Below are 26,810 nucleotides of genomic sequence, written 5' to 3' on the forward strand. Positions count from 1 at the left end.
AAATGTGCTTTTAAAGTGTCAGCTCTGCAGTCCCGGGCCGATTGCAATCTTTAAATAAATGTATTTGCATGTTTAAAGTGTCAGCTCTGCGGACTAGGCCTGACAGCAGTGTTATAAATGTATGTTACCCTTTGTTCAGATGTTCCTGGGGGAAATAAAGGCTGCTAACCTGTGTTTAAGGGGTTAATTAGAGAAGTACATCTGGGATTGTGAAGAATACAGAATTGTAACACTGCCTTAACCCCAGACTCAAGTGGATAGTGGATACTTGACTTTGGGTTAAATAAAGCCCAAATATCAAAAGTTTATCAAATTAAGGATATAATTTTAGTTAGGAAGGGACTAGCTTTCTGAAATTTTATTTGCAGAGGGTTAGAAGGAAATCATGTAGATTGAGATGGTTTTAAAAATTGTAGAATGTGTGTTTAGCATTCCAGGGGAAGGCATGCATATATGAATGGCCAGGCTTCTGAGATAGCGTGTGGAGATATCTCAAGGATGTATACAAAAGTCCAGAGCTCCAAAGGGACATTTGCCCCAGAGGTGCGATTGGTGGGGTTAGCAGGAAAGACCAAATAATTAGTTAACCCTTCCATTCTAATTGAAGCCCCGATATCCTTAGATCAAAAGGGTCCCTTTGGCCTAGCTAGACTGAGCGGCATTCAGTAAGAAAGCATGATGGCATATGCTAAGTGGCAGGTGGCCAGTATGGGGAAGATGACATTTTAGTTGCACATGCTCTCTCACTATACTGAAGCCGGGTAGCCAGGAGTTATGAAACTTGCAAACTGTGTGAGTGGTCAGGGATAAAATTACCACGCAGTAATTCGCTGCAGACTGATAGGATAGACTTTTGGGAGTTTTTAAAAGGTCATTCAGTCCGTCGGAAAATCAGTTCCATCTAAGACTCATCTAAGTTCCATCTTGTGTGATTCACGAGATTCATCTGATTAATCTCAGCTTTACCAAGATACGTCCATGCTACAGCATCAGCGGTTCCGGAGTGTGAGGGGTTAACTACAGCATAACGAAGATTTTCACCCCTTTTCCAGAACTCGTTTGAGCCAGGGAGTCCCAAACGAATCCTGTAAGGACTGAATGAACATCTTTCCTCCGGTGGAGATACAGGGCTGGCAACTTGTGCCCCTAGCTGAGGACTGTAGAACGGCTCAAATCACGCACCCACTTGCATGCGTGCTGGGGTGCCAAGAGACTTTGTTTTCAAGTCATTTGTTCCGTGGACATTTGATTTAGTTCCCCCAACCAGTAAGTGTTTATCCAGTGTAATTGTGAAGATTTGTGTGTTTGTCTTAAGAGGAAATAAATTACAATTTGTTTTGCCCTCCTTGTTGTGCTCAATCCAGAATCCCGGTATTAATGTGTTGGTAAGACCTGGTCTACCCTGACAGTAATGTTTTATTTTCAACCGAAAAATTAGCTAGGATCCAGATGTGGATAATAGGGATTTTGCCCATAACTGTACTGTATGTGTTGGGGATAGGGTGGGTGGTTGGGGATAGAGGAGGTGGTTAGTGTGGTGTCTATTCATTACAGACACGCAGACTGGGGCTTGCCCAATAGAGACCTGTACAAGAGATCAAATGTGGCGCTCAAACGTGAATGTGATAAGTGATAAAAATGTGAGTCCTAGTACAGGATTAATGTGCAAAAAATACGGATTTGTCAATAAGTGAAAACAACCAAGCAAGTGACACTATGGAGCTATGCACTTAGCAGCAAAAATCTCCCTGCCCTTTGCTATTCAGTAAGCAGCGAAAAATCGCAGATAACAGACTTTTTCGGCAAATTAGTAGGCAAAATATATTTTTTACGGCAAATGTCCGACGATAAGCCACTTTTTGGCACTTTTTCAACCTCGCTCAATTTTAATAGCCCCGATCAGCCTATTGAGGCTGTTCGCCGCTCTAGAATTGAGAATTCCTCTCCAAAACCACCTCGCCAGCAAAGTTGGCAAGAAGGTGGGGAGAGGCTGCGGAGAAACGGCAAGAAATCACTTAGAAAAAAAAATTAATTTTTCTAGCATTGGATTGATGCCGGGGTATCCGAAGCTGATATACATTAATATCACTATCGGAGACCCCGGCATGAATCAGATGCATGAAAAATGCATTTACAGGCATTTTCGTTACCTTAGCAGCAAACCTCTAAGGAAATTAAGGCGTTAACCATCAGTGTCATGCTTATTGTGGGTAGCGGGGGTAGGTGAAGGTGGTATTATATCCTTGGTGGGTGTTTAGGCCTTATGGTGGGTAGCGAGTGGACTTAACCCCTTCATTACCTTTGCGGTCAATACCGCTAAGGTAATGAAGGGGTTAATCCCTTCCACTACCCACCCGGTAGGCCTAAACACCCATCCTGAGAACGAATACCCCCTTCACCCACCACCGCTACCCACAATAAAACAAAATACTCACAACAGGCCCACTACCGACCTCCTAGGCACCCAATAAACATTACAATAGCTAGTAATAAACCAAGACACAACACACCCACCACCTGTGCCCACACATTAAACCAATATTTATTATTTTACACACAGAATTAATACCACATGCCAGCGGGGTCCCTGGGTGTTCCCCACAGGTGTCCACAGGCCCCACAGTGCACCCTGTGAGGTACCCACGGGTGTCTAGGGGCCCTCTGGTGGTCCCCGTTAGGCTCTGTGGGCCTCCATGGGTTCCCCACAGCCCCAATTTGGGCCACGAAAAAGGGGGGACCCTGGTACTGAGGTGGGAAATTATAGAACTGCACACCCACAGCAGATGAGGCACGCCTGGAGGTTGGATAGTCAAGAACGCCGGGTCTGGATTGAAGAGAATGGGTTAGCCTTGATACTTTTATGAGGTCGTAGGAAGGTGCCAGGAGAGTAGTCTGAGTCCAGAGTGCCTTGGTCAGGGGTTGTTGTCAGTAGGAAGGTAGTAGTCCGATAGCTGTGGTCAGGGATGGAGAAGTGCGGATGGTCTGAGGCAAGCCAGGGTCAATAATCCAGAGAGAGGTCCTAAAGTGAAGTTGGGTTGGTGCACAGGAAAGCAAGCAACAAGGTTAGTAGTACACAGGAAAAAGGCAAGGCAGGGACGTCGGAACACAAGGCAACAAAGTACTACGCCATAGAATGAGAGTGCTAGCTGAGCATATATAGGAGCAGTGGACAAATAGGAAGGAGGGGAGAAGCCAAGGTGTGGCCTCCACGGAACAGAAGCAGCAATTAGCTGCAAGGTGCAGGAGACAGGGGCGAGAGAAATTAGAGTTGCTACGCAGCTGGGGAGAGGTGCATGCACATCATGTGTGCGCACCGCGCAGGGCGGCCACACATTGCGAGCGGAGGGGTGGAGCCAAGCTCCGAGGAATCCTTGAAAGCCCCATGTGGGTGGGAGACTGTAAGAGCAGGAGGCAAGGAGGAAGCATAACACTGGGGACGCACTCTCTGATCAATTGCAGCGGAATGGTGTGCAGCCGGAGGTACGGAGGGAACACGCCAAAGGGGACATGCTCCCCGATTCCATACATCTCCCTCCCCCAGATATGGATAATAGATTAGTTGCCCATTATTAAACACAACATTAACTATGCAGCATAAATAAAGTAAATAAAAACTGTTCTACTGTTGCGGCAAAGTTTAATCTAAAGCTTAAACGCAATTGTTCGTGGCTTATTTTTTTAGCCGCCGAACTTGGCTGCACGCCAGCCGCATGTTGCGGCCGCGCGCCGGCCATTTCTCCATTCAGCGTTAATGGCGCTGAACAATGGAAGCGCCTGCGGCGCTAAAAAAAAAAAAAAGCTGCGTCTGCACGGAGTTTAAAAATTCCTGTGGTTGCGGCCACTTTAGACTCAGGGTGGCCGCCACTGTACTTATCCCTGCCCATATGAAGTGTGTCTTCTTCAGCTTACTGCAGGTCCATGTCCTCCGTTGCCAGAAAGAATAGATAGTAGAATCCAAAAATACAATCTAATGGCCCCTAAACCCTTAATCACCTTAGCGGGTAATAACCGCTATAGTAATTAAGGGGTTAATCCACCCTGCCCCTCTACCCATGCAGGAGGCCTAACCACCCACCCTGGACACACTATACTCACCCTGTACTAATTGAATGGCATAGTGGTACCTCATTACCCATATAATATCTGCAGGATAAGCCACTATAGCACTCAATGGGCACCTAATAAAAATACATAAAGGCCAAAAATAAACAGTAATCAAACATATACACAAGCAGCTAATCAATCCCATTCAATAAATCAAAACCCTAGCCAACAAATGAAATAAATACAAGCACTAGCCAACCAATTACATAAAAACACTAACAAAAAAACAATTTATTAATTATAACCAGTAACCAACAAAGCAATTATTTAGTAAAACCATTATCCAACAAATCAAGTCAAACCAAGAGCCAAGCAAACAAATAAATATTTTAAAATGCTAATCAATGCAAACCATAACAAAAGTCAGCCACACAACACAAAATATAAGCCAAACAATCATGCCAAATCAGAAAAATAAAACTCTATAGAAAATAAGCAATTTACCAAAAAAGCATTGGCTATCACTGTATTACACTGTACCCAAACCGAGAACAAATTAATACAATGGCAGGCAACGGGCTATCAAAAACATAAAAAAAAAAAAATACAATCGAAAAATCTGTAAAAAATACATTCAATATTTAACTTACCTTTAGAAGCATTGGCCATCTGACTCCCGGGGAATCAGGAAGCTCACATTCTGCAAAGGCCTCAAACTCCATAAGATGCCATCCGTCATGAAGATCTGGATCAGGTACCCAAAATTGTCTTTATTTTATCTTACATAGTTAAATAGTGTATATGGTTCAACAGCCATCTGATTGTCTGTTAAATCCATGTGCCCATTTTTTTCTGTGACTTCATGTAAAGGGACAAGAGCAAGCCAATCAGAATGGCTGTGCTTCCTTTCCCTTTAACATCACGTCACAAAATTCAAAAAAGGTTGCCATCACATGGTACTTGAGCCAATCAGATTGTGGGAACTAAATCACCAATCTGATTGGTTGTTGAAGACCATGTGACTCCCTTTGGATGACTGTGGTGATGGAGGGGTTAATCAGGTCATTAATAAAGGCATTATACACGGATGATTAACCCAAAATCGCTTTGGGAGTGAAGGGGTTAAATGTATGTGCATCACCCTGATATATTTGCCCGTGCCCCAGCTTTCTTGTCCCCATTTTGCAACCTGTTCCTTGACTGTTGTAATAGGAATGAATACAAACTGTGCCATTAGCTTTTCATTCACAAGATGGCGTTGTTTGCGCTGAGCCAAGCGCTGATTGAAGACGCGTGGCTGTGTATGGGAGGGCTGCTTTGAAGTATAGGTATCCATTTCTAAGCACTAGAACTCGTAACCGCATGGTCAATTGAATAAGTGGTTTGCGGTTAGACTGAAGTGGCTTTCTGTCAAAATGTATCCCTTGCCTTGTTAGCGTCTTAACTTGAAAGGGGGAAGTATATTGCCGTGAGAACTAGGTTAACTATGGACCTCACATCATAGCCCTTTCAATTAAGTAGGCTAACTTGAGAACAGAGTGAACTAGCACTCTAGTTTTAGGAGTGCAGCTCATGATAAAGAAACCATACACCCACATATAAAGTTTATTCCAGTGGCACAAGCAGAACATACTTTATTAATAAAATGTATTTTTCTGTTGGTTTTAAATGTACAGGCAGGAAAAGCTTTTTCTGCAAGCCCGGAAAAAATCCTTTAGCATGCAAATATGCTAAGGGTGAATGAGCTGAGGGTATTTTCCTCTCCGTACTGGGAGACTTGGAGTCTAGTGAAGTCCGGAGTTGAAAATCCTCATAGATTCAAATTGTGAAAGTGGCCGGGATGTTGCTGAGTGCAAGATCCCGGTACTCAGCATGAGCCATTCACACAAACCCCAGACTAAGATTCGCCAGGTACGGGGTGAACCCCCCCGTATGGTAAACCACCAAGGTGTCAGGCAGACACATACGCTTTGCAAACCGGAAAGCCCTTTTTACCCGTTTTACAAACTCCGGGCAAATCAGGGATTGGTGGGTTAAATTTTCCCACGGAGGGGTTTGGGCACACATGTTAGGGATAGGACTGTAAACCCTATAAACCTGCCTGCCGAGCTATCCCATGTGTGATTCATGATTTCTTCAAGCGTTGTTCAAGTTCCCGTACAAGTACAGCGGCAGCGGTTCCAGAACGCAAGGGGTTAAAAACATCGTAACCAAGAATTTACCACTACTTCAGGAATTCATTAGTGCTGGGGAACTTGAAAAGAACCCAAATGAACCAGAACAAACTTTTTACAATTGGACGAATTATCGGGCAGGAAATTTGCGCCCTGCCAAAAGGATTGTAACCCAGAGACTTTGTTTCTTCAGCTTACGTTCAAAGGACAATTTATTTTGTTTCCTCTATCCCAGTAAGTGATTATTAAGTGTATTCTGAGGTTGTCGTGTGTTTGTCTATCAAGGAAATAAATGACCATTTATTTTGCCCGCCTTGTGTGTTCAATAGAGAATCCCAAAAATAAAAATTGTTGATAAGTACTAGTCTACCGTGACAATGACTGTAACGAAATTGAGGGTATTCAGCCCATTAATAAAGGCAGTATGCTCGGCTGGTTACTCCTATTTTGCATTGGGGATGAAGAGGTTAATTTTATATGCACCATACATGTATTACAGTGGCGGCGCAGCTGAGTCTAAAGCGGCTGGAGCCGCAAGCCAGGTGGAGTGCCGTTTTTCTCATTTTTTTCCCTCGGCGTGCAGCACGTCATCGATGCGCGGTCATGCTTCATCGGGAGCGTGCGCGCATGGCGCGCGTGCCCAGAGCTCCCCAAGGGAGCCCTGGGTTGCTCTATTGTGACGGATGGCGGTGGGGGGCTTCGGGGGACCCGAGGGACCCGGTGGACCCGGAGAGGGGTGGGGGATGCCTCGATCGGAGGACCGATCCTCCGAGGCTCCAGCGCGCGCGGGACAACTCGGCGCGCGCCCGATATCTGCCGCGGCCGAGACCGGGTGAGTGTTAGACTCAGCTCGGCCGCGACAGTATTTTTCCCTCTGTCCCTTGTTGTCCCCATTTTGCAGGATTGTATATGCTTGCAGTAATGTATTACATCGTATACCGGCATTACTGGTTTTGGACACAAGATGCCGCTGCAAGCGCCAAACCGCAAGTCAATTGGATAAGCGTGGAGCGTTCTCTTTGTTCAATTGAGAGGTATAGGTATCCATTACTGAGGCTGGAAATCGTAACTGCAGAGTCAATTGAAACAAAGGGTTGCGGTTTTCAATCTCAAGTGGTTCTCGGATACACTGTATCTCCGTCCCGGTTAGTAGCGTAACTTGAAAGGCAACCGGCAATTGGCGTGGGAACTCGGTTAACAGCATGTCAATTGACGTGAGAAGCCCATAGCCCAGCACTGCCAGTTCAAGAAGACGCCTAACTTGGGAACGGAAAGGGTTAGCAACCTGAAATTTGGTGTGCAGGCAGGATACTTTTTTTCTGTTTGTCTTTGATATGTAACCAGTGACCAAATGCGTTCACATACATTGGCTGGGGGCACTTCCTTCTCAAACTTCATAGATCCCCCGTTGAGGCGGCGCCTATGGGTCTAGCGAAGGTTTGCAGCTGAAACCCTCAAGAGCCGCAAAGTGTGAAATAGCCGGGATGGTTGCTGAATGCGATATCCTGGGCTAGTTGAAAACTTGCGAGCAACCCCTAGCCTGGGAGACGCCAGGTAAAAAGGGGAGTACACATATGTTAAGCAGCCAGTGTTCGTTTTAGTGACCCGGAAGTTATCAGCTTTTTTTGACACTCCTTTACATGCAGTTCACAGCCATCTCTTCCTGTGTGGGAGAACTCTTCTCCACGTTGGGTACCTGCCTGGTACCCAGGTGCTGCTTGGCTTGGTGGGTTGGAGCTTGTCTCACGAAGGGGGAGATCTAACACAAATCCCCTCTCTCCTAAAGGGTCCTGATCCTCCTCGTAGTGTGAGCTCCAGCCAGAGGGTCTCTGTGACGGTGAGGGGGTAACCAAGCTCAATAATAAATGTTAAGCCCACTTGGTTACCCCAGATCTGTGTTTTGAGGTCCTAGATTGTCAGCTCTTGGACCTGGCTTTCATAGATGCATTACTGTGACTGTTTGTAAATTATGCAACAATACAATATTTTTGTGTTTTTGCCTTTCCAGGATATTGCGAGGCTGGGAGTCTCAGGGTGGGATTTGTGGAGAAAGTCTTGTCAGATTATGGCTATGTAGCAGGGTAACCGAATTACGGGATACCCCAAAGATGTACCCGAGAATCAGATAAGATTCTCGGATACATTAAGCACAGTGATCTGGTCAAAATACTACCCTGGAAACGTTCTTGCAACTCACAGCCAAGATTCCCTGCTTTAGCACAGACCAGAAAGGTAAAAAGGGTATAGGGGAGCAGGGTAACCCTAGAACGGTACAGGGGTCCCTATTATAAGGGGGAGGCCCAGTTCATGCCCAAGTCACCCTGACCTGGGCATAGGGGTTCAGGGGGTGCCCCAGCTATGTGATAAAACTGTGAGGTTTTTATTTTGTGTGTCAAATGTAAAGTCAGGTTTCTACAGTGTGGCACTGATAATGCTAGTAAGAGTTGAGAGTATATATTCTTATTCTATCCCTAACACCATAAAGGGGGTCTTAGACATTTTATCACAAGATACAGCGGAAAAGTGTATGTTATTAAAGGGTTATGTTTTCATAGGTATTTATGCTTGTAACCTGTGTATGAACTGTTGAATTTCCAAGTCCCTGGGTTCCGAGAGAACAGATGGCCACCAGACTTAGTGCCACTGAGTCTCCTGTGGTATCGGACTTGAAAGCCTCAGGGATGGCAAGGTGTTAGGGCAGGCGGAGTACAGGAGTTACACTCGAGTACCCCCACCGTGATAGCACAAAGGGGCTATCTGACCACCATTTGCCCCAACCCAGACTTTGCGGAGCCTGGAACTGCGGGGGGCTCAATATACTAAGAGTCAGAGGTGCCAGGTTGGCGCCTGCCCCTTTGCAGGTACCCGCCTGGCTTCATTTTTCCAGCAAATCGGTGATAGGCTATCAGTTACATGCCGAATTGAGTTCCAGGACTTTTGTGAGAACCTCCCGGTCATTGGAAAGGACTCATACAGACTTAATTTTGTAACATTTAGATCTAGGAAAGTTTACCTCGTTAGCCCAGACCCCAGTAAGTGTGTTTTTCATTGCAAATTTTGATCCATTGTGTGTATGGATCACAATTGGCCGCAGTGCGCTAAGTGGCCGTCTGGTCATTGTCGCAGCAATAACACTACAGGCCAGAATCCCTTTCTGGGGCCTTCCCTGCAACAATTCTCTGTATGTGTCTTAGGGCCTAAATGGAGCCTAGAGGCAGAGTTATGACCTAGTCCAGGGGCTTACTGACACCCTGGACATTTCCGTCCTCTCTGCCGGCTCCTGTTAGACTGGATATCCCTCAGGGTCCCGCAGAGGATATCCTTGATCTAATATGGCCGCTCACATCTCGCATGTCCTTTGTCACGGGAGAACAGGTTTATTAACACCTTTTTATACCAGGATCATTTGATTGAGCAAAGCAAGGAGGTAAAATATATTGTAATTTATTTCAGGAAAAGACATACACACAATGTAACACATTTTACAGGGTTAACACACATACTGGAAACGGGGCTACAATTAAACTTGTCCTAAAAAATGAAATTCATGAAAATGAAAATGACCTCTGTACGAGCCCTTTCCAATGACCGGGAGGTACTCACAAAACTCCGGGAACTGATTTCGGCATGTAATGCCAGACTCGACCGCTACGTTCTCAAAAAGCGGAACTTAGAAAAGTTTTGGACTCAAAATCTCTGAATCCTGCCATGACTTCTTGGGCACTCAAGCATGACTGCAGTATCCCTCCTGGTCAAACACCTTAGCATCCCTGAGGCTTTCAAGTCCGGACTCTGCACAGACCCAGAGGCGCCAAGTTTGGCAGTGAATGTGCACCTCAGAATCCAGGACCTGGAAGTCCCACAGTTCACTCACAGGTTATCTGTGCATAAAACTATTCAACATAACTCTTTAATAAAATATACTGTGTCCTGTATCTTGTGTGATAAAAATGTTTAAGTCCCTATTCTGGTGTCAGGGATGAAGTAAGGGGATATACATGTGATGGTGAAGGGGTAACCAGACCAATAATAAAGATATTATGCCTGGCTGGATGCTCCTAAGCCTTACTGGGGGTGAAGGGGTTAACTGTATATTCACTGTAATGCCATGTATTCCCTGTATATCACCTGTGATGTCCCCTGAGTCATATCGTAGAAATGGAGTGTCAGTTCTGCAGCTCAGAATCTAGCTGTGGTCCTGTTAATATGTACTGTATTGTGTAGAATGTGCCCATTAAGCAGAGGGTGCTTATATCGCTTTAGAAAGAGTTAATTGAATAAGCGTGCCTGCGGTGAGCGGCTGCATTGTAGCCCTGAATCACTTCCTAAACCGCAAAACGCTCAGGGAAATCCTTAACCACAAACTCAAGTGGATAAGTGGCTTGTCCAGTTGAAGTGGTGGATTGCAACAATGTATCCTGCGGTCTCGTTAGCCAATTAAGGTCAATTGGTAACGTGCTTCTGCAGTTATTGATTCAGACAAGCAATGCAACATTGTATGCCGGCTTCTCACCGCAAACCATTTACACAACAAATCACAGACCACATTTATTTATTTATAAAATATTTTACCAGGAAGTAATACATTGAGAGTTACCTCTCGTTTTCAAGTATGTCCTGGGCACAGAGTTAAGACAAATAATACATGTTTACAAATACAGTTACATAATGAGCAGGGTATACATTATATACAAGACATAACGAGCACATTCAATTAAGGGGCTAACTTACTTTAGGAGTGAGCTAGCACTTTAATTTTTGAAATGCAGAGGGCTAAGAGATAATCATACACATACATCATGTTATAATGACAAGCAACTCAGATAGAAGCCACATATGATAATAAGCCTTGTTTTAGGTATTTTAAAATACGAAGATAGGAACACTTTCCTGTCAGCCTGGCAGTGAATCCATTAACATGCGCATATGTTTGGGATAAATGAGCTGAGAGATTTCCAACTCCGTACTTCAAAGGGAACCCTGCTGGGCTGCCGCTCCAATGTCTAGAGGAGTCTGAAGTTGAAAGCCTCAGAGACCCTAAAGTGTTAAGGAGGGCGGGATACAGTAAAATACCCTGTACCGGTGTAAAATCCTGGCTAGCAACAAATGGTAGCCGATGCCCAAACTTACTGTCGCTAGGTAAGGGGTTGGGTCCCGTATGCTAAGCAGCATAGGTGCTAAGTTAGCACATGCCCTTAGCAGACCGGGAAGCCACCTCTGCCAGGTTTATGAGCTACTGGCAAGTCTGGGATAGGTGGGAAAAGTTATTCCAACGGGGGGATTGGCTGTACAGGTTAAAGATAGGAGTCATAAGCCTATAAGAATGCCTGCAGACTGTTTATGAGAGAGATTCAACTAAGATTCAGCTAAGAAACATCTTAAGATTCAACCAAGGTCCGTTCCAGCTTCAGCGAATTTCCGGAGTGTGAGGGGTTAAAACATCGTAACCAAGGATTGCACCCCTCTTCCAGATTTCGCTTGAACTAATGATTCCTGAACTAATCCTATAAGGATTCCGCGCCCCTAGCCAAGGACTTTCGCACAGCTCTATTCGCGCACCACCCCGCTCCTGCGCAGTGGTGTCTAGAGACTTTGTTTGCCTGTTATTTATTCTGTGGACATTATATTTTGGTTCCACATCCCAGTAAGTGTAAATTGATTGTAATTGTGAAGGATTGTGTGTTTGTCTTAAAAGGAAATAAATTACAATTTATTTTACCCTCCTTTTGTGCAATCCAGAATCCCGGTATTAAGGTGTTAATAAGACCTTGTATCCCATGACAATACTGCCTACACTCACTAGTCTCATCCTTGACACATTCTAGAAATGCCAGAAAAAAAGAATAGGTGCAAAACAGCGCTAGGAATACTAATGAATGAATGTTCAGGCAGCCAGGTGAAAGACTGGTGGTACAACCAGTCAGGGAAACAGATGAAAAAAAGGGGTTAACCGGTGCCAAAGAGGGTAAATACCAGTCCTGTTGTGACAGTCCAAATACAGTCCTTGGGATGATGAATAGTGATGATTCTCACCTCAGCAGTGCATATGTGAAAAAAGAGAGAAAAGAGAAAGAAAAATAATAATGCAGTAAATCAACACAGGGGGGGAGGGGGGGGGGAATACACAGATACTAACAAAAAAACAACAAACAAGACATACAAACATAAAACACTAGCACGGCCTAAATATTAATAAAAAGCATATTTATTGGTGTGGAAATGTGCATAAACCGCATCCGGAGGGGTAAAATTGCAACCCTACTCACAAAATGCTGGAAAGGTACAGGCAGATCTGCTGTATGCAGCTGGGCTCTCAAGATGGCGACCGGAGCACTTGTGCTGGCGTCCACACGTGACTAGGAAGCCAGGCAGATGACTCAGATGACGAGGCCTCTGGGCGGACGTGACGTCACCCCCGTTGTGTGTTCTCCACCGGCTCACAGGACTCCAGTCCTCCAGTCCTCATCAACAGCCGCAATATCGCCGTACCTCGGTTCAAAACACTTGTTGGAGACTGCAGAGTTTCTCCTTTGGAACTGCAGACTTCACCACACTGAAACACTCTAAAAACTTGAAACTTCCCGACGCGTTTCGTACGCATGCGCGTACTTCCCTTGAAGAAGTACGCGCATGCGTACGAAACGCGTCGGGAAGTTTCAAGTTTTTAGAGTGTTTCAGTGTGGTGAAGTCTGCAGTTCCAAAGGAGAAACTCTGCAGTCTCCAACAAGTGTTTTGAACCGAGGTACGGCGATATTGCGGCTGTTGATGAGGACTGGAGGACTGGAGTCCTGTGAGCCGGTGGAGAACACACAACGGGGGTGACGTCACGTCCGCCCAGAGGCCTCGTCATCTGAGTCATCTGCCTGGCTTCCTAGTCACGTGTGGACGCCAGCACAAGTGCTCCGGTCGCCATCTTGAGAGCCCAGCTGCATACAGCAGATCTGCCTGTACCTTTCCAGCATTTTGTGAGTAGGGTTGCAATTTTTCCCCTCCGGATGCGGTTTATGCACATTTCCACACCAATAAATATGCTTTTTATTAATATTTAGGCCGTGCTAGTGTTTTATGTTTGTATGTCTTGTTTGTTGTTTTTTTGTTAGTATCTGTGTATTCCCCCCCCCCTCCCCCCCTGTGTTGATTTACTGCATTATTATTTTTCTTTCTCTTTTCTCTCTTTTTTCACATATGCACTGCTGAGGTGAGAATCATCACTATTCATCATCCCAAGGACTGTATTTGGACTGTCACAACAGGACTGGTATTTACCCTCTTTGGCGCCGGTTAACCCCTTTTTTTCATACATTCTAAAAATGACTTTTACATTTTTTACACACAAAAAACACTCACACCTTTATCATATAGCTGGAGCATCCCCTGAACCCCTATAATAGGTTCAGTGTACCTGGGCATGTATCTGGGTATAACCCCTTACACTAGAGACCCCCCTGTATATTGCAGATATGCATTAAACCCTTCCTGCCCCATTTACTTTGTCTGGATTATGCTGCAGCAGAAATCCTGGCGGTGAGTCGCAAAAACGTTTTCAGGGTCGGAGTTTGCCCAGAGCAATGTGCGTTGATGTTTATTTATTTATTTATTTATAACATATTTTACCAGGAAGTAATACATTGAGAGTTACCTCTCGTTTTCAAGTATGTCCTGGGCACAGAGTAAGACAAATAATACATGGTTACAAATACAGTTACATAAATGAACAGGGTATACATTTTATACAAGACATTGTGTGCACAGTTAAAGAAAATATATATTATTGGCGTATGAAACAGTTACAGACCAGATTAAAATGTGAGACAGCCTTAGATTTGAAAGAACTTAAACTGGTGGTGGATGTGAGAGTCTCTGGTAGGTTGTTCCAGTTTTGGGGTGCACGGTAGGAGAAGGAGGAACGTCCGGATACTTTGTTGAGCCTTGGGACCATGAATAGTCTTTTGGAGTCTGATCTCAGGTGATAAGTGCTGCAAGTGATAGGGGTGAGGAGCTTGCTCAGATAGCTGGGTAGCTTGCCCATAAAGAATTTAAAGGCAAGACAGGAAAGGTGAACTTTGCGCCTAGACTCTAGTGATGACCAATCTAGTTCTTTGAGCATTTCGCAGTGATGTGTGTTGTAGTTGCATTGGAGAACCAAACGACAAATTGAATTGTAGAGGGTGTCAAGTTTGCTAAGGTGCGTTTGAGATGCCGAGCCATATACTTTGTCTCCATAGTCAATAATTGGCATTAGCATCTGCTGTGCGATACGCTTTCTGACCAGGAGACTTAGGGAGGATTTGTTCCTGTAAAGTACCCCTAGTTTGGCATAAATCTTGGTTGTCAGGGTATCAATGTGCATTCCGAATGTTAAGTGGGAGTCAAACCATAAGCCCAGATATTTAAAACTAGTGACAGGGGTAAGGGTGGTGTTAGCGTTGATTCTAATCAGGAGCTCAGTCGCTGGAAGCTTTAAAAATTTAGTCTTGGTCCCAAATACCATTGTTACAGTCTTTTCAGTGTTTAAAAACAGTTTGTTTTGGGAAATCCAGTTTTCGAGTCTCAAAAAGTCAGACTGAAGTATGTGTTGAAGGTCAGAGAGGCTATGGCTGTGTGCATATAGGATTGTGTCGTCTGCATACATGTGTATTGAGGCTTCCTTACAAGCTGTGGGAAGATCATTAATGAACACTGAGAAGAGTTGGGGCCCCAGAACAGTGCCTTGCGGGACACCACAGGTGATGTCCAGGGGGTTCGAGTTAGAGCCTGAGATGGACACATGTTGGGATCTTCCTGATAGGTAGGACTGAAACCAGTTTAAAGCATGCTTCCCTATTCCAGATCTCTGGAGTTTGTTAAGCAGGATAGCATGATCAACTGTGTCAAAAGCCTTTGCAAAATCTAGGAATACTGCACCAGTGAGTTGTCCCCGTTCCATTCCACACTGGATTTAGGAATACTGCACCATGTATGTATCAGAGATTCTTACTTGATTCCCAGATACATCTTTTGGGGTATCCTGTAACTTGGGAACCCCGATAAATAGACACATTCTGTAAAGACTTTCCCTGGAAAACCCATCCTGAAGCTTACAGCCTAGGAATCTCCTGGTCCAAGCACCCCAAGTGTAACGCGTAGCTCATCACAAACGAAGCGCGACCGCGGTGCTGAGGTAGGGAATTGAGAAACGCCAACCCACCGCCACGCGGGCTGGCCTAGGATGTAGTGTAGTGGTTTAAGCCAGGTCAGAATTGGAGATGGGAGAGTAGTTGGGTACTTGCCAAGTTCAGGAGAGGAGAGTTGCGGATCGTCGGGGTGCGTAGCCAGGTTCAAGATTGGAGATAGTCGGATCGTCAGAGTACTTAGCAAAGGTCAGGACTGGAGACTGGAGAATGGTCATGCACGCCGGATCAGGAGTGGAGAGAAGCGGAGTCCAAGAACTAGCAGGTTTCAGACAACAAGAGGTTAAACAGGCAGACAAGGCAAGGCAGGGTCTCAGGAACAGGATGCAGCAAGGCACGGTGCCACACTAGACTATGCTCAGCAAAGGTAAGATGCAAGTGAAGGGTATATATAGGAGGACCCACCAATGGCAATCCATGGCAGAACCAGGAAGTGAAATCCCATAGGCTGCTGGTGCACACAGGTGTGCCGTAGGATGCAGCCTGATCAGGGTGAGATTGATTGCGACCCGCGCATGTCACAGAGGTTAGATGGCAGGTCTTAGAATGCGCGATACTCCCAATCCGGTTCCGCTTGATGTCAGAGCGGGGGCGGAGCTTGGAGCTCGCATTACTGCCAAGTTGGTTCTGTTGATCAACAGAGCGAGGGCGGGGCTTAAACCGCACAACAGTGGGAAGGCTGGATGAGCGCCCGCGTCATGCATCAGAGCGAGGGGTGGTGCCAGGGTCCGCAAATACCGGATCAGACCGCGCAAGGTCCGCACGCGTGTGCGTCACAGGACCAGACGAATGTGCATTTTGAGTGTTTGTTGCCGAAGGACCAGTGAGGTGAGGAGACGGTCCATGACCGCCAGGATGGCGATTCCTCACAACGAGAAAGGCAAAACACACAAACATCTTTAATGTTGCATAATTTGCACACAGTCTCTGCAATGCATTTCCGACATCTGGGTCTAAGAGCTGACACTCTACGACCTTAACATGGTTCAGGGGTAACCAAGTGGGCTTAACATTTATTAGTGAGCCTGGTTAACACCTTTACCATTGCATCCTTCTGGGACTTGTAGTCCTGCAAAGCCCTTCAAGGCAATTTAAGATGGCTGCTGCGCTGATTGCCACTGCACAAGTGCCGAGCTCCGGAATGACCACCGTGTTCCCTCAGATTGTGCGGGGTCCCAAAGAGCAACTGGCAAGTTCCCTGCACCAGAGCAAGGTAGGGGACTCGACTATATATATATATATATATGTAAACATTTTTATTATAATATATATTATATAATATATATTATAATATGGGGGGGAGGAAAAGGGTGATGGGTGGAGAAAGTGAGGAGGTAAGTTTGAGAAGGGGGGGAGTGTTAGAGAAAACAGGGGGGGGGGGGTTCTTGCAAGTGCACCGACATGTGGGTGGGGGCCCTGGTGGAAATTTTAGTCCTTGGCCCTGGGAAAGCTGTCTGTGGCCCTGGGGAGGATGGGTGGTAGTTAATAGTAACAATGTCATGAGCCAGGTCAAGAAGAATGAGTAATGTCCTTAGGATTCAGCAAGGGGGATACTATTTGCTACTTTGGTGAGTGCTGTTTCAGTTGAGTGAGCAGTGTGCAAATCTGATTGTAGAAGTTTTAGGAAAGTATAGAAGCTAAGGAAAGAACATACAGTATATAGGAAGACATTTATGAATTTTAGAGGCAAAAGGCAGGAGAGAGACAGGGTGATAGTTAGATGGCTGGTATTTTCCTGCCTACATGTCAACAAGAGAAATAAAAACATATTTAGGATGATGGTATCTCCAATTTTGGTTTGTATACATATTTCTAATTGTAAAGTATTACTTAAGCTCCCACTACAATGTTATAGATTGATGTGTATGTGACCTTCAGTAATAACATATTGATGGTTAAAACAAGAAAAACAATAGGTGTTGCTGGGAATTCTTACCCTAAATGTGTGTTCTAATCTCAATCCTTTTTTTTACTGTAGTAGTTAATGAAGCATTGATGGGGATAAATTGTATTCATTTGGAATTTGCAACAATGGTTGACATTTTATTTGATTTAACAGGTAACCTTCAGTGTACAGTGTTTACAATGGAGAGTTCGGAGACTGGACATCCGGCTCCAATATAAGGAACAGAATAGGTTACAGGAAACAAAAGATAACATAATGTTCCTTATTCTTCTGGTCTCATAAAGACAAAGAATATCTCTCTATATGTAACACCTTCTACTTCAATTCCTACATATAAAGGTTTTCATTCTCTCTTTCATGTCTCTTCCTTTTTTAGTGTAAGTGGCATACACAATGTGATAACTTAACATGCTGAGTATCTTCTTTCCTCTGAGAATGTCACCTTTGCCTCCCTTCTTACCAGAGTAACATTTGGGTTCCATTGAATGTCATTATCGGTGATAGTGAGTTGCTGACCGACAGGTGCTGAGGAGTTGAAGCTTCCAACTTTGATACCAGTCACAGTAGGGTCAGAGGTAGTGATCCAGTTTATAATGTCATAAAGTCCAGGAACATCCCCGTCCTTAGTAAAGACAATCTCCTCTCCAGAAGAAGGTGTAAAATGAACATGTTTCAGGTTACTGTTCAGCTAATGAAAAGGCACATTAGAGTTACTGCATATAACTTCAGTTTTATCCTTAAATTATATTTTGCATTACATTTCAGTATCTGTAAACTCAAATCAGATAACTATATTACATTTACTATAAAGTAGACAGTAATACTTTCTCTTTAATGTACAGTACACAAACACACACACACACACACACACACACACACACACACACACACACACACACACACACACACACACACACACACACACAAACGTAGTATATATAGATACAAACCTTGCAAATCGCTTCACAAAATGTAATGATAATAAAGATTGTTCATAGTAGTTTCATATCAGCTAAGACCATACTGTAAGCTTAAGGAAAACATAGAGGCAAATTCACTCAAGGTTGAAAAATGTAAAACATGCTACTATCAGATTTTATTTATCGGTCTAATCACTAATACTATATCGCCAGCGCTTAGGCAGTGAGAACGTACTTTTTATTGAGACAATGTGTCAGAAATATGCATAATGCAATGTATGCAAAAGAACATGCAGAACAGTAATTATTCACTGCTTCTGTATTCACTATGCAGCACATCTCCAAGTGGCACATTATAAGTGGCAGGACTACTGAACAACTGAAGTTTAATAGGAAGTTCAAAAGTAGTGAAGAAGTGGACACCCCCAACTGGCCCTGATTCCTGCATTTGAACAACGCTGGAAAGGAGGATATCATCTATACCAGACTGCATCATTACTGCTGTGATGCTGCCTTTACCATTTATATTTGCTGTGACTTCACTTCTTCTCAAATTATCCACTTCTTTTTACCAGCCTCATTATGTCTCTAACTCTATTCATATATCTCCATCTCTCCTTTCTTCACCACTTCTCTGTTCACATGAACTCCTTTCTTACCTGCGCCCTCTGACACCACACAGCTATATCCCCTGCACTAAAAAACACCCTTACAAATCATCCTCATACATTCTCTTTCTATCTATGCTTCTCCTCCTTGCTTCTGGGGATATCTCTCCCAATCCTGGTTCCTGCCCTATTCCTACATGCGCTCTTCCTCGCCTGCCAATTGCAAAATCTACTCCCTCTGGTGTCAACTCCTCCAACCTCATAGCCATCCCCTGCCACCCTCCCTCCTCTCTCCCTTTCTCCTGTGCCCTTTGGCATGCTCGCTCCCTTTCTAACAAGTTCCTCTCTGTACATGACTTTTTTCTCTCTCTGCTCTTATTTGCTACTAGCTGAGAGACCCGGCGTTGCCAGGGAGTACAATTTCCCACACCCCCCTCTCTCTCCACTCCCCCTGTCTGTTCCTCCGCTCCCCCTTCTCTGTTTGTGTTCCCCCTCCCGTGCAGCTCCATTCCCCCCCTACAGTGTTCTAAACACACACACAGGGTCCCCCACACATACTGTCCCCCCACACACTGTCCCCCCCCACACACACACACACTGCCCCCCCCACACACACACACTGTCGTCGTCCCCCCCACACACACACACTGTCGTCCTTCCCACCACACACACACACACACACACTGTGTGTGTGTGTGTGTGTGTGTGCTCATGGTGTGCGGTGTTGGTCAGAGGCACACGCGGTCATGGTGTAAGGAGAGTGTGCATGTGTGTCTCTTCTCCCTGACTGGCCCGCAGGCCAATGAGCTGTCCAGCACACATACACACACAAACATTATTTGAGACATATATATAGATAACTGAGACCTGGCTCACTCAGTCTGACTCTGCTCTGGAAGCTGCCCTCTCCTATGTTGCCTTTCCTTCTCCCACACTCTGCGCACTGATGGCAGGGGTGGAGGCATGGGGCTCCTGCTCTCCTCACTCTGCCATTACCAAACCCTTCCTATTCCTCCATCTCTTGCTTTTCCCTCCTTTGAGGCTCACACTGTCCAGATTTTCTCTCCTCTCCCTGTCCATGTGGCGGTCATCTATCGCCCACCTACCTCTATTCATCTCCCTTCTGCCTTCCTCTCTCACTTTGAATCCTGGCTCTCTTTTTTCCTCTTCTCATACTCCCCTGTTCTTCTCATTGGGGACTTCAATTGCCACATTGATGACCCCTCTCTCCCTTGGGCTTCCCGCTTTCTTTCTTTAACCTCTTCTTTCGGCCTTCAACAGTGGACTGCAGCCAGCACCCACAAGGATGGCCACTACTTAGACCTGGTTTTCACTAAAAACTTCTCTCTCTGATTTCTCCATTTCCCCTTTTCCTCTCTCTGACCATCACCTCATCTCATTCTCTCTATCTCGCTTCTCCATTCTCCACCTCCATATACCCCCCCGTTCTGGAGAAACCTGCGCTCTATTCACTTACCTGACTTTGTGTCCACTTTACGCTCCTCTCTCTCCTCTCTCAGCTCTGCTACAGACCCTGACAACCTGGTTAGGAACTACAACTCTGCCTTGTCTTCCTCCCTTGATCTACATGCCCCGCTTTCTCTCTGCCGCACTCGCCCTTCTAACCCTAGACCCTGGATAAATTCCCACACGCGCATGCTGCATTCCTCCACTCATTCCTCTGAATGCCTCTGGAGGAAATCTCATACTCTCGCAGACTTCCTTCACTACAAATTTATGCTATCCTGTTTCAACTCTGCCCTATCGCAAGGTAAACAAGCCTACTTTTCTTCACTAATCAACATGCACAAGTCTAACCCACGCCAACTGTTCTCTGTCTTTGATACTCTACTCAAACCACCCTGAGCTGCCTCTCCTTCCTCCATCTCCGCTCAGGACTTTGCTGACTATTTTAAGGAAAAGGTGGAATCCATACGTCAGAACATCCCCTCTGTTTCTTCCTCCCATCCTACACCTCTTCCTAACTCCCCTCCTGCATTCCTTGACTCTTTTTCCACTGTCTCAGAGGAGGCTGTATCGCTGTTGATCGCCTCTTCTCCCTCTACCACTTGCCCTCTTGAACCCATTCCCTCCCATCTCCTAAAACCTCTTGCTCCTACTATAATCCCTACGCTCACACACATTTTTAACTCCTCCCTCTGCTCTGGAACCTTTCCATCCTCCTTCAAACATGCAACAGTCATATCATTACTCAAAAACAGCGAGCTTGACCCTACCTGTCTTTCTAACTATCGACCTGTCTCCCTCCTGCCTTTTGCCTCTTAACTCCTTGAACGTCTTGTATTCTCTCGCTTGCTCCATTTTCTCAACACCTATTCTCTCCTAGACCCTCTACAATCTGGCTTCCGCTCTGCTCACTCCATGGAAACAGCCCTCACTAAAATAACTGCCGACCTCCATGCTGCCAAATACAGAGGTCATTACACTCTGCTCATATTACTCGACCTCTCTGCAGCATTTGACACCGTGGACCATCATCTTCTCCTTCACATACTCCATACTCTTGGTATTCGGAACAAATCTCTTTCCTGGATCTCATCCTACCTCTCCCATCGTACTTTGTGTCTCTTCTGCTAACACCTCCTCCTCCTCTATTGATCTGTAGGGGTCCCCCAGGGCTCTGTCCTGGGACCTCTTCTCTTTTCTCTGTACACACTCTCTCTAGGTGACCTAATAATATCTTTTGGGTTTAATTATCACCTCTATGCTGATGACACACAAACATATTTTTCAACACATGACCTTACACCTGCTGTACAAACCAAAGTTTCTGAATGTCTCTTCTTTATCATCCTAGATGGCCCTCCGTCGCCTTAAACTCAACATGGCTAAAACAGAGCTCCTCATACTTCCTCCCAAACCTGGCCCTTACAACCACCTACCACATTAGTGTTGGAACTACGATCATTCACCCAGTAGCCCAAGCACGCTGCCTAGGGGTCACACTCGACTTCTCTCTCACATTCGCCCCTCACATTCAAAACATTTATAAAACCTGTCGCTTTTTCCTCCGCAATATAACAAAGATAGGTCCTCTCTTCTGTTGCTCGACTGCTAAAACTCTCACTCAGGCCCTCATTCTCTCCTGTCTTGATTACTGTAACCTCCTGCTGTCCGGCCTTCCTGTCTCTCACCTTTCTCCCCTACACTCTATCCTAAACGCTGCTGCCAGAATCACTCTACTCTTTCCTAGATCTGTCTCAGCATCTCCCCTCATGAAATCCCTCTCCTGGCTTCCGATCAAATCCCGCATCTCACACTCCATTCTTCTACTCACTTTTAAAGCGTTACACGCTTCTGCCCCTCCTTACATCTCAGCCCTAATTTCTCATTATGCACCATCCCGACTCTTGCGTTCTTCTCAAGGATGTCTTCTTTCTACCCCCTTTGTATCTAAAGCCCTCTCCCGCCTTAAACCTTTTTCACTGACTGACCCACACCTCTGGAATGCCCTTCCCCTCAGTACCTGACTAGCACCCTCTCTATCCACCTTTAAGACCCACCTTAAGACACACTTGCTTAAAGAAGCATATGAATAGCACTGTGAATATTCTGAACACATGATACATACTGCACCGACACACTTTATTCGAGCAAATACCCAGTATGTACCTGGCAGATACCTGGAATGCGCCGCTCCTCACCTCTGACAAGCCCCGTTGCGTTTGCCTTCCCAGCCTGGGTTCATGCCTGGCTGACGGGCGGCTGATCTGTTAAATGATAATGATTAGGATTTAATAGGCTGCAATGCTTCGCGTGTCTACCAGATGGCATAAATTCATGAATTGTAATGCAGAATATATATATATACTGTGCAGTATTGCAGCCATTGGGAATAAAATGCTTCAATCCCTGCCTGGAAAATAACCCAATGCACTCGGGCAGAAAACAGTCACAAACCTCAATACACCCGGGTATACCCGAATTCGTGGGACTAGCCGAGCTCGAATAAAGTGTGTCGCCAGTGTAAAGCTTGGCCCCCTGCAGACGCACTTACCAGAACTCCCTCCTACAGTCTCTGTACGTTCTCCCTACCTAACAATTAGACTGTAAGCTCCTCGGGGCAGGGACTCCTCTTCTTCAATGTTACTTTTTTGTCTGAAGCACTTATTCCCATGATCTGTTATTTATATGATCTGTTAATTATTTGATTACCACATGTATTACTACTGTGAAGCGCTATGTACATTAATGGCGCTATATAAATAAAGACATACAATAAAATACAATACAATACATTAAACTGCAATACCGGACAATATTAATCGGCCACTATAAGATTTCTCGATCTGTATCACTTACCGCAGGCTGGTGTAAGGTCTTTCTTGTCTATGTATGTAATTGCCACTACAAAAGGAGCAGATAACCTAAACTAACCAGGAATAACAAATCCACAGAGCTCTGTTAACTCAAAACTTATAATAGCACATTATTAGAAAAATCAGTAATAGATTAATGTGTATCCACATACCTAATTATATGCAAAAACACCTGCCATTGTAACTCTCATTAGCATAGGCTTAACGCTACAGTATGCTGAGTAAGACCTTGCATTAGCTTTAAATAACATAGCGTTAAAGCCTGTATTCCCTAAATGTGGCGTTACCCCCATCCAGGGCCCAGAAAGGGCACGATATATAAAAGGGCTGAAATCGATTAGAAAACGTTAGGTACGTGCTTGTGCCTCTAGCAGAGTGGCCTCACTGCAGGGTTACAAATCTCCGAAACCCCTAAAGTTAACCCCTACCCTAATTGTTAAATCCTTTACTCTAGCGTAGAAGCGCGTGGTGGCTGGGTGTCCAGCGGCTGAGGTGCAGGGTCCGTCCTTCAGAGACACAGCCGCGGCCTACTGTCTCATTCTGGTACATAGTTCCAACAAGGAACATTCAACCCAAGAGAGGGAGGGGGGGTATTCAACCAAAGAGAGGGGGGCCGGGGATTCAACCCAAGAGAGGGGGGGGGGAGTCAACCCAAGAGAGGAAGGGGGGATTCAACATTTTTGAAAATAGAGAAATAAGTCGACAATCATTTGTTGTACCTTCCATGGCTGTATGTCCAGCTTGCTGTTGTCCTTATATCTATTCAGAGGAAGGGACAATCTGTGCTGAAACATGTCATGCAGAGCATGAGCCAGCATGTATACGGCTGTGTAAATACTGTAGGTATATCTGAAGTTGTGCACATCATATATAAAGGGAGGAAGGGACTGTAATGTTTTATTCTCAGTGCAGGGACGTAGTATAAATATTCCTTTAGAGCCAGGTATGTACGGCAAACATCCAAAATAATTCATCCATAACTCTTTAATTACAGGGTCGCCCGGATATTTATACATATTTGCACTGTGGAGAAAATCTTTAAGTCCAGAAATGTCGCCGTTACGAACTGAAAGGGATAAAGCACCATTTAGCATAGGGAGAAATGCATCAATTTTAAATTTCTCAAAATATGACACGGTCGCTGTGACAATCCAAATTTTATTTTGCTGTTGCCGAAGAGAATATTCTAATATAAAGTTATCAAAAATATTATTGGAACTATAAATTATCACGACTTTTGCAGAAGACATTCCCACAGCCTGCACACTTTCTTGTTTTAAACGATCTAGCTCTGTATTATATATCTGTAAAAATTCCACACAGATTCCACTGCTGATTATCAGGTCCTTTAGTTCTTGGCTTCCCCTTTGGCTGCTGTCGTCATCTGATGTCAAGATCCCAACCCAAGTCCAACCAAAGTGTTGCAGTAATTGGACAATAGCTTGCTGCTGATAATGCTCATTGGGGACTGTACGATAGAGGTTTGGAAACTGCAGACGGTCATTAAAACTTGAATCCATTGAACCATAGCTGATCTGTGGAGGAAATATGTTTAAATATGTTGTCACTTCATATTAAAGGGTTTATTCTATACAGGTGCGCCGACGAGTATTCTAAAACTTGCCTTGGAAAATCTGAGGCTATCACCAGGTACATGCTGGGTACATGCTGGGTGCATGCTGGATACATGCTGGGTACAAGCTGGGTACATGCTGCAAACATTTCAGTGGCATTTCTGCAGAGAGTAATGGCCCACAGGATCGACTCAGTTGAATGGGACTGCCAGGGACCCTGCTGTTAATATGATGTCTGATGATCTGATGAGTCTGTCTGCAGAAATGTAACTGAAATGTTGCAGCATGTACCCAGCTTGTACCCAGCATGTACCCAGCATGTACCTGGGTCTTGTTGGGGATTGCCCCAGGTTTGCTTTAAAATACTCATCGGCACTACAGTATGTAGCCTAGCCCCCGGCCACTACCTATATCCCTGCGCCCTACCAGTGTACAGGTGCGCCAACGAGTATTCTAAAACTTGCCTTGGAAAATCTGGGGCAATTACCAACAAGACGCAGGTACATGCTGGGTACATGCTGGGTTCATGCTGCAACATTTTAGTGACATTTCGGCAGACAGACTACTGGCCCATTGGATTAACACAGTGGGGGTCCCTGGCAGTCCCATTCAAACTAGGACTAGCAGTGATGTTTTGTATCTGTGCTGAGTAAATAGAATTTTATTTTTATACCACCTGACTCCCTGGCAGTGCACTGCTTTCTTCTTTTTTTCTACAAATGCTAGGCAAACACACAACAGCTTCAGAATACACTTAATACAACACTTTCTGGGATGGGGAAACAAAATAAATTATCCTTTGCAAGAAAGCGCGAGAAATGCAGTATCTGTTTAAAGTCCAGTTGGCTAGATCGCAAGTTGCCGTTCTAATAACTCTGCCAAATAAAAGAATTTCATAGAAGTACTTAGGACTTCTTCGAGAGTTACCAGGACTAACGAATTCCGGAGTTTGGCGTAAATCTTTGGTTGCGATGTTATTAACCTCTTGTGTCCTGAAACCACTAACGCTGTACTTGAACGAAATACTGTGTAGAGCGTAGTCACATCATGCATCACATCTGAATAACACTGGGGATAGTCCGGTGGACACAGTTATAGGGGTCATTAGCTTATCCTTAAAATGTATACCCAATCCCCTCCGTGGGAACATTTAACCCACCAATCCCTGATTTGCCCGTAGTTTGTAAAAGTGTCAAAAAAGGCTTTCCGGGCTGCAAAGTTCATGTGCTCACTTGACACCCATGCGATTTAGCATACCTGGAATACACCCCTTTCCTGGTGACCCTGGTTCTGGGGTTTGGCTCCAAGGTGTGAATGGCTCATCTAGCACTCCGAACCATCCCGGCCATTTTCACACCTTGGATCTCTCAGGCTTTTCATCCCTGCATATTCCCTAGACTTAGAGGCTCCCACTTAGTGGGACCTCTTTGAAATGCAGGAAGAAAATTACCCTCAGCTCATGCACCCTTAGCATATTTACATGCTAAAGTATCTCTTCCTGGGCTTACAGAAAACCTTTCCTGCCTGTACATTGTAAATTTACAGAATTACACACTTTATTAGAACATCATGTTCTGGGTGTACCACAACTGTAATTTTTATACAGTATGTATGTGAGTGTTTATTTATTTACACTTGCACACCAAAAATCAGGTGTGTCTGGGTGCCTCCGTTCGCGAGTTAGCCCGCTTCATTGAAATGTTTTCTTGCGGGAACTCAAGTTCACCCAGTTCCCACATCAAATGACCTACTTCTCACGGGCATTGACTTACTGCCTTTCAAGTTCTGCGAGCTAACAAGGTACGGATACATTGTATCAGTAAAGCACCTCAAGTCTAACTGCAAGTTACTTATACAACTTGACTTGCGGTTACGGAGTCGAGAGCTTGAAATGGATACCCGTACTATACAGAAGACCTCCCATACTCAGCGCTGGCTTTGCCGCTCACCACGCCATCCTTTGCCTGAAAATCAGATAGCACAGTTTACATGTATTTCTATTACAGCAGCAGGGAATAGCCTGCAAACTGGGGTTAAGAATGCTTGGACAGGGCAAATACATCTGTGCAAATAC

The 26,810-nt window shown here is 45.0% G+C and overlaps 1 protein-coding gene across 1 annotated transcript in view; it reads right to left on the reverse strand.

The window, feature by feature from the left end:
• The window catches only part of LOC142484934 (vomeronasal type-2 receptor 26-like), a 109,589-nt gene that overhangs the window by 23,633 nt on the left and 59,146 nt on the right, over positions 1-26,810 (reverse strand). The window contains exons 4-5 of the mRNA XM_075584183.1: positions 23,882-24,697; positions 17,755-17,982 (exon numbers count right to left, since the gene is read on the reverse strand). Coding sequence (XP_075440298.1) covers positions 17,755-17,982; positions 23,882-24,697 — 1,044 coding nt within the window. The remainder of the gene's footprint in view (positions 1-17,754; positions 17,983-23,881; positions 24,698-26,810) is intronic.

This window comes from Ascaphus truei, unplaced genomic scaffold (assembly GCF_040206685.1).
Source record: "Ascaphus truei isolate aAscTru1 unplaced genomic scaffold, aAscTru1.hap1 HAP1_SCAFFOLD_472, whole genome shotgun sequence".
Lineage (NCBI taxonomy): Eukaryota > Metazoa > Chordata > Amphibia > Anura > Ascaphidae > Ascaphus > Ascaphus truei.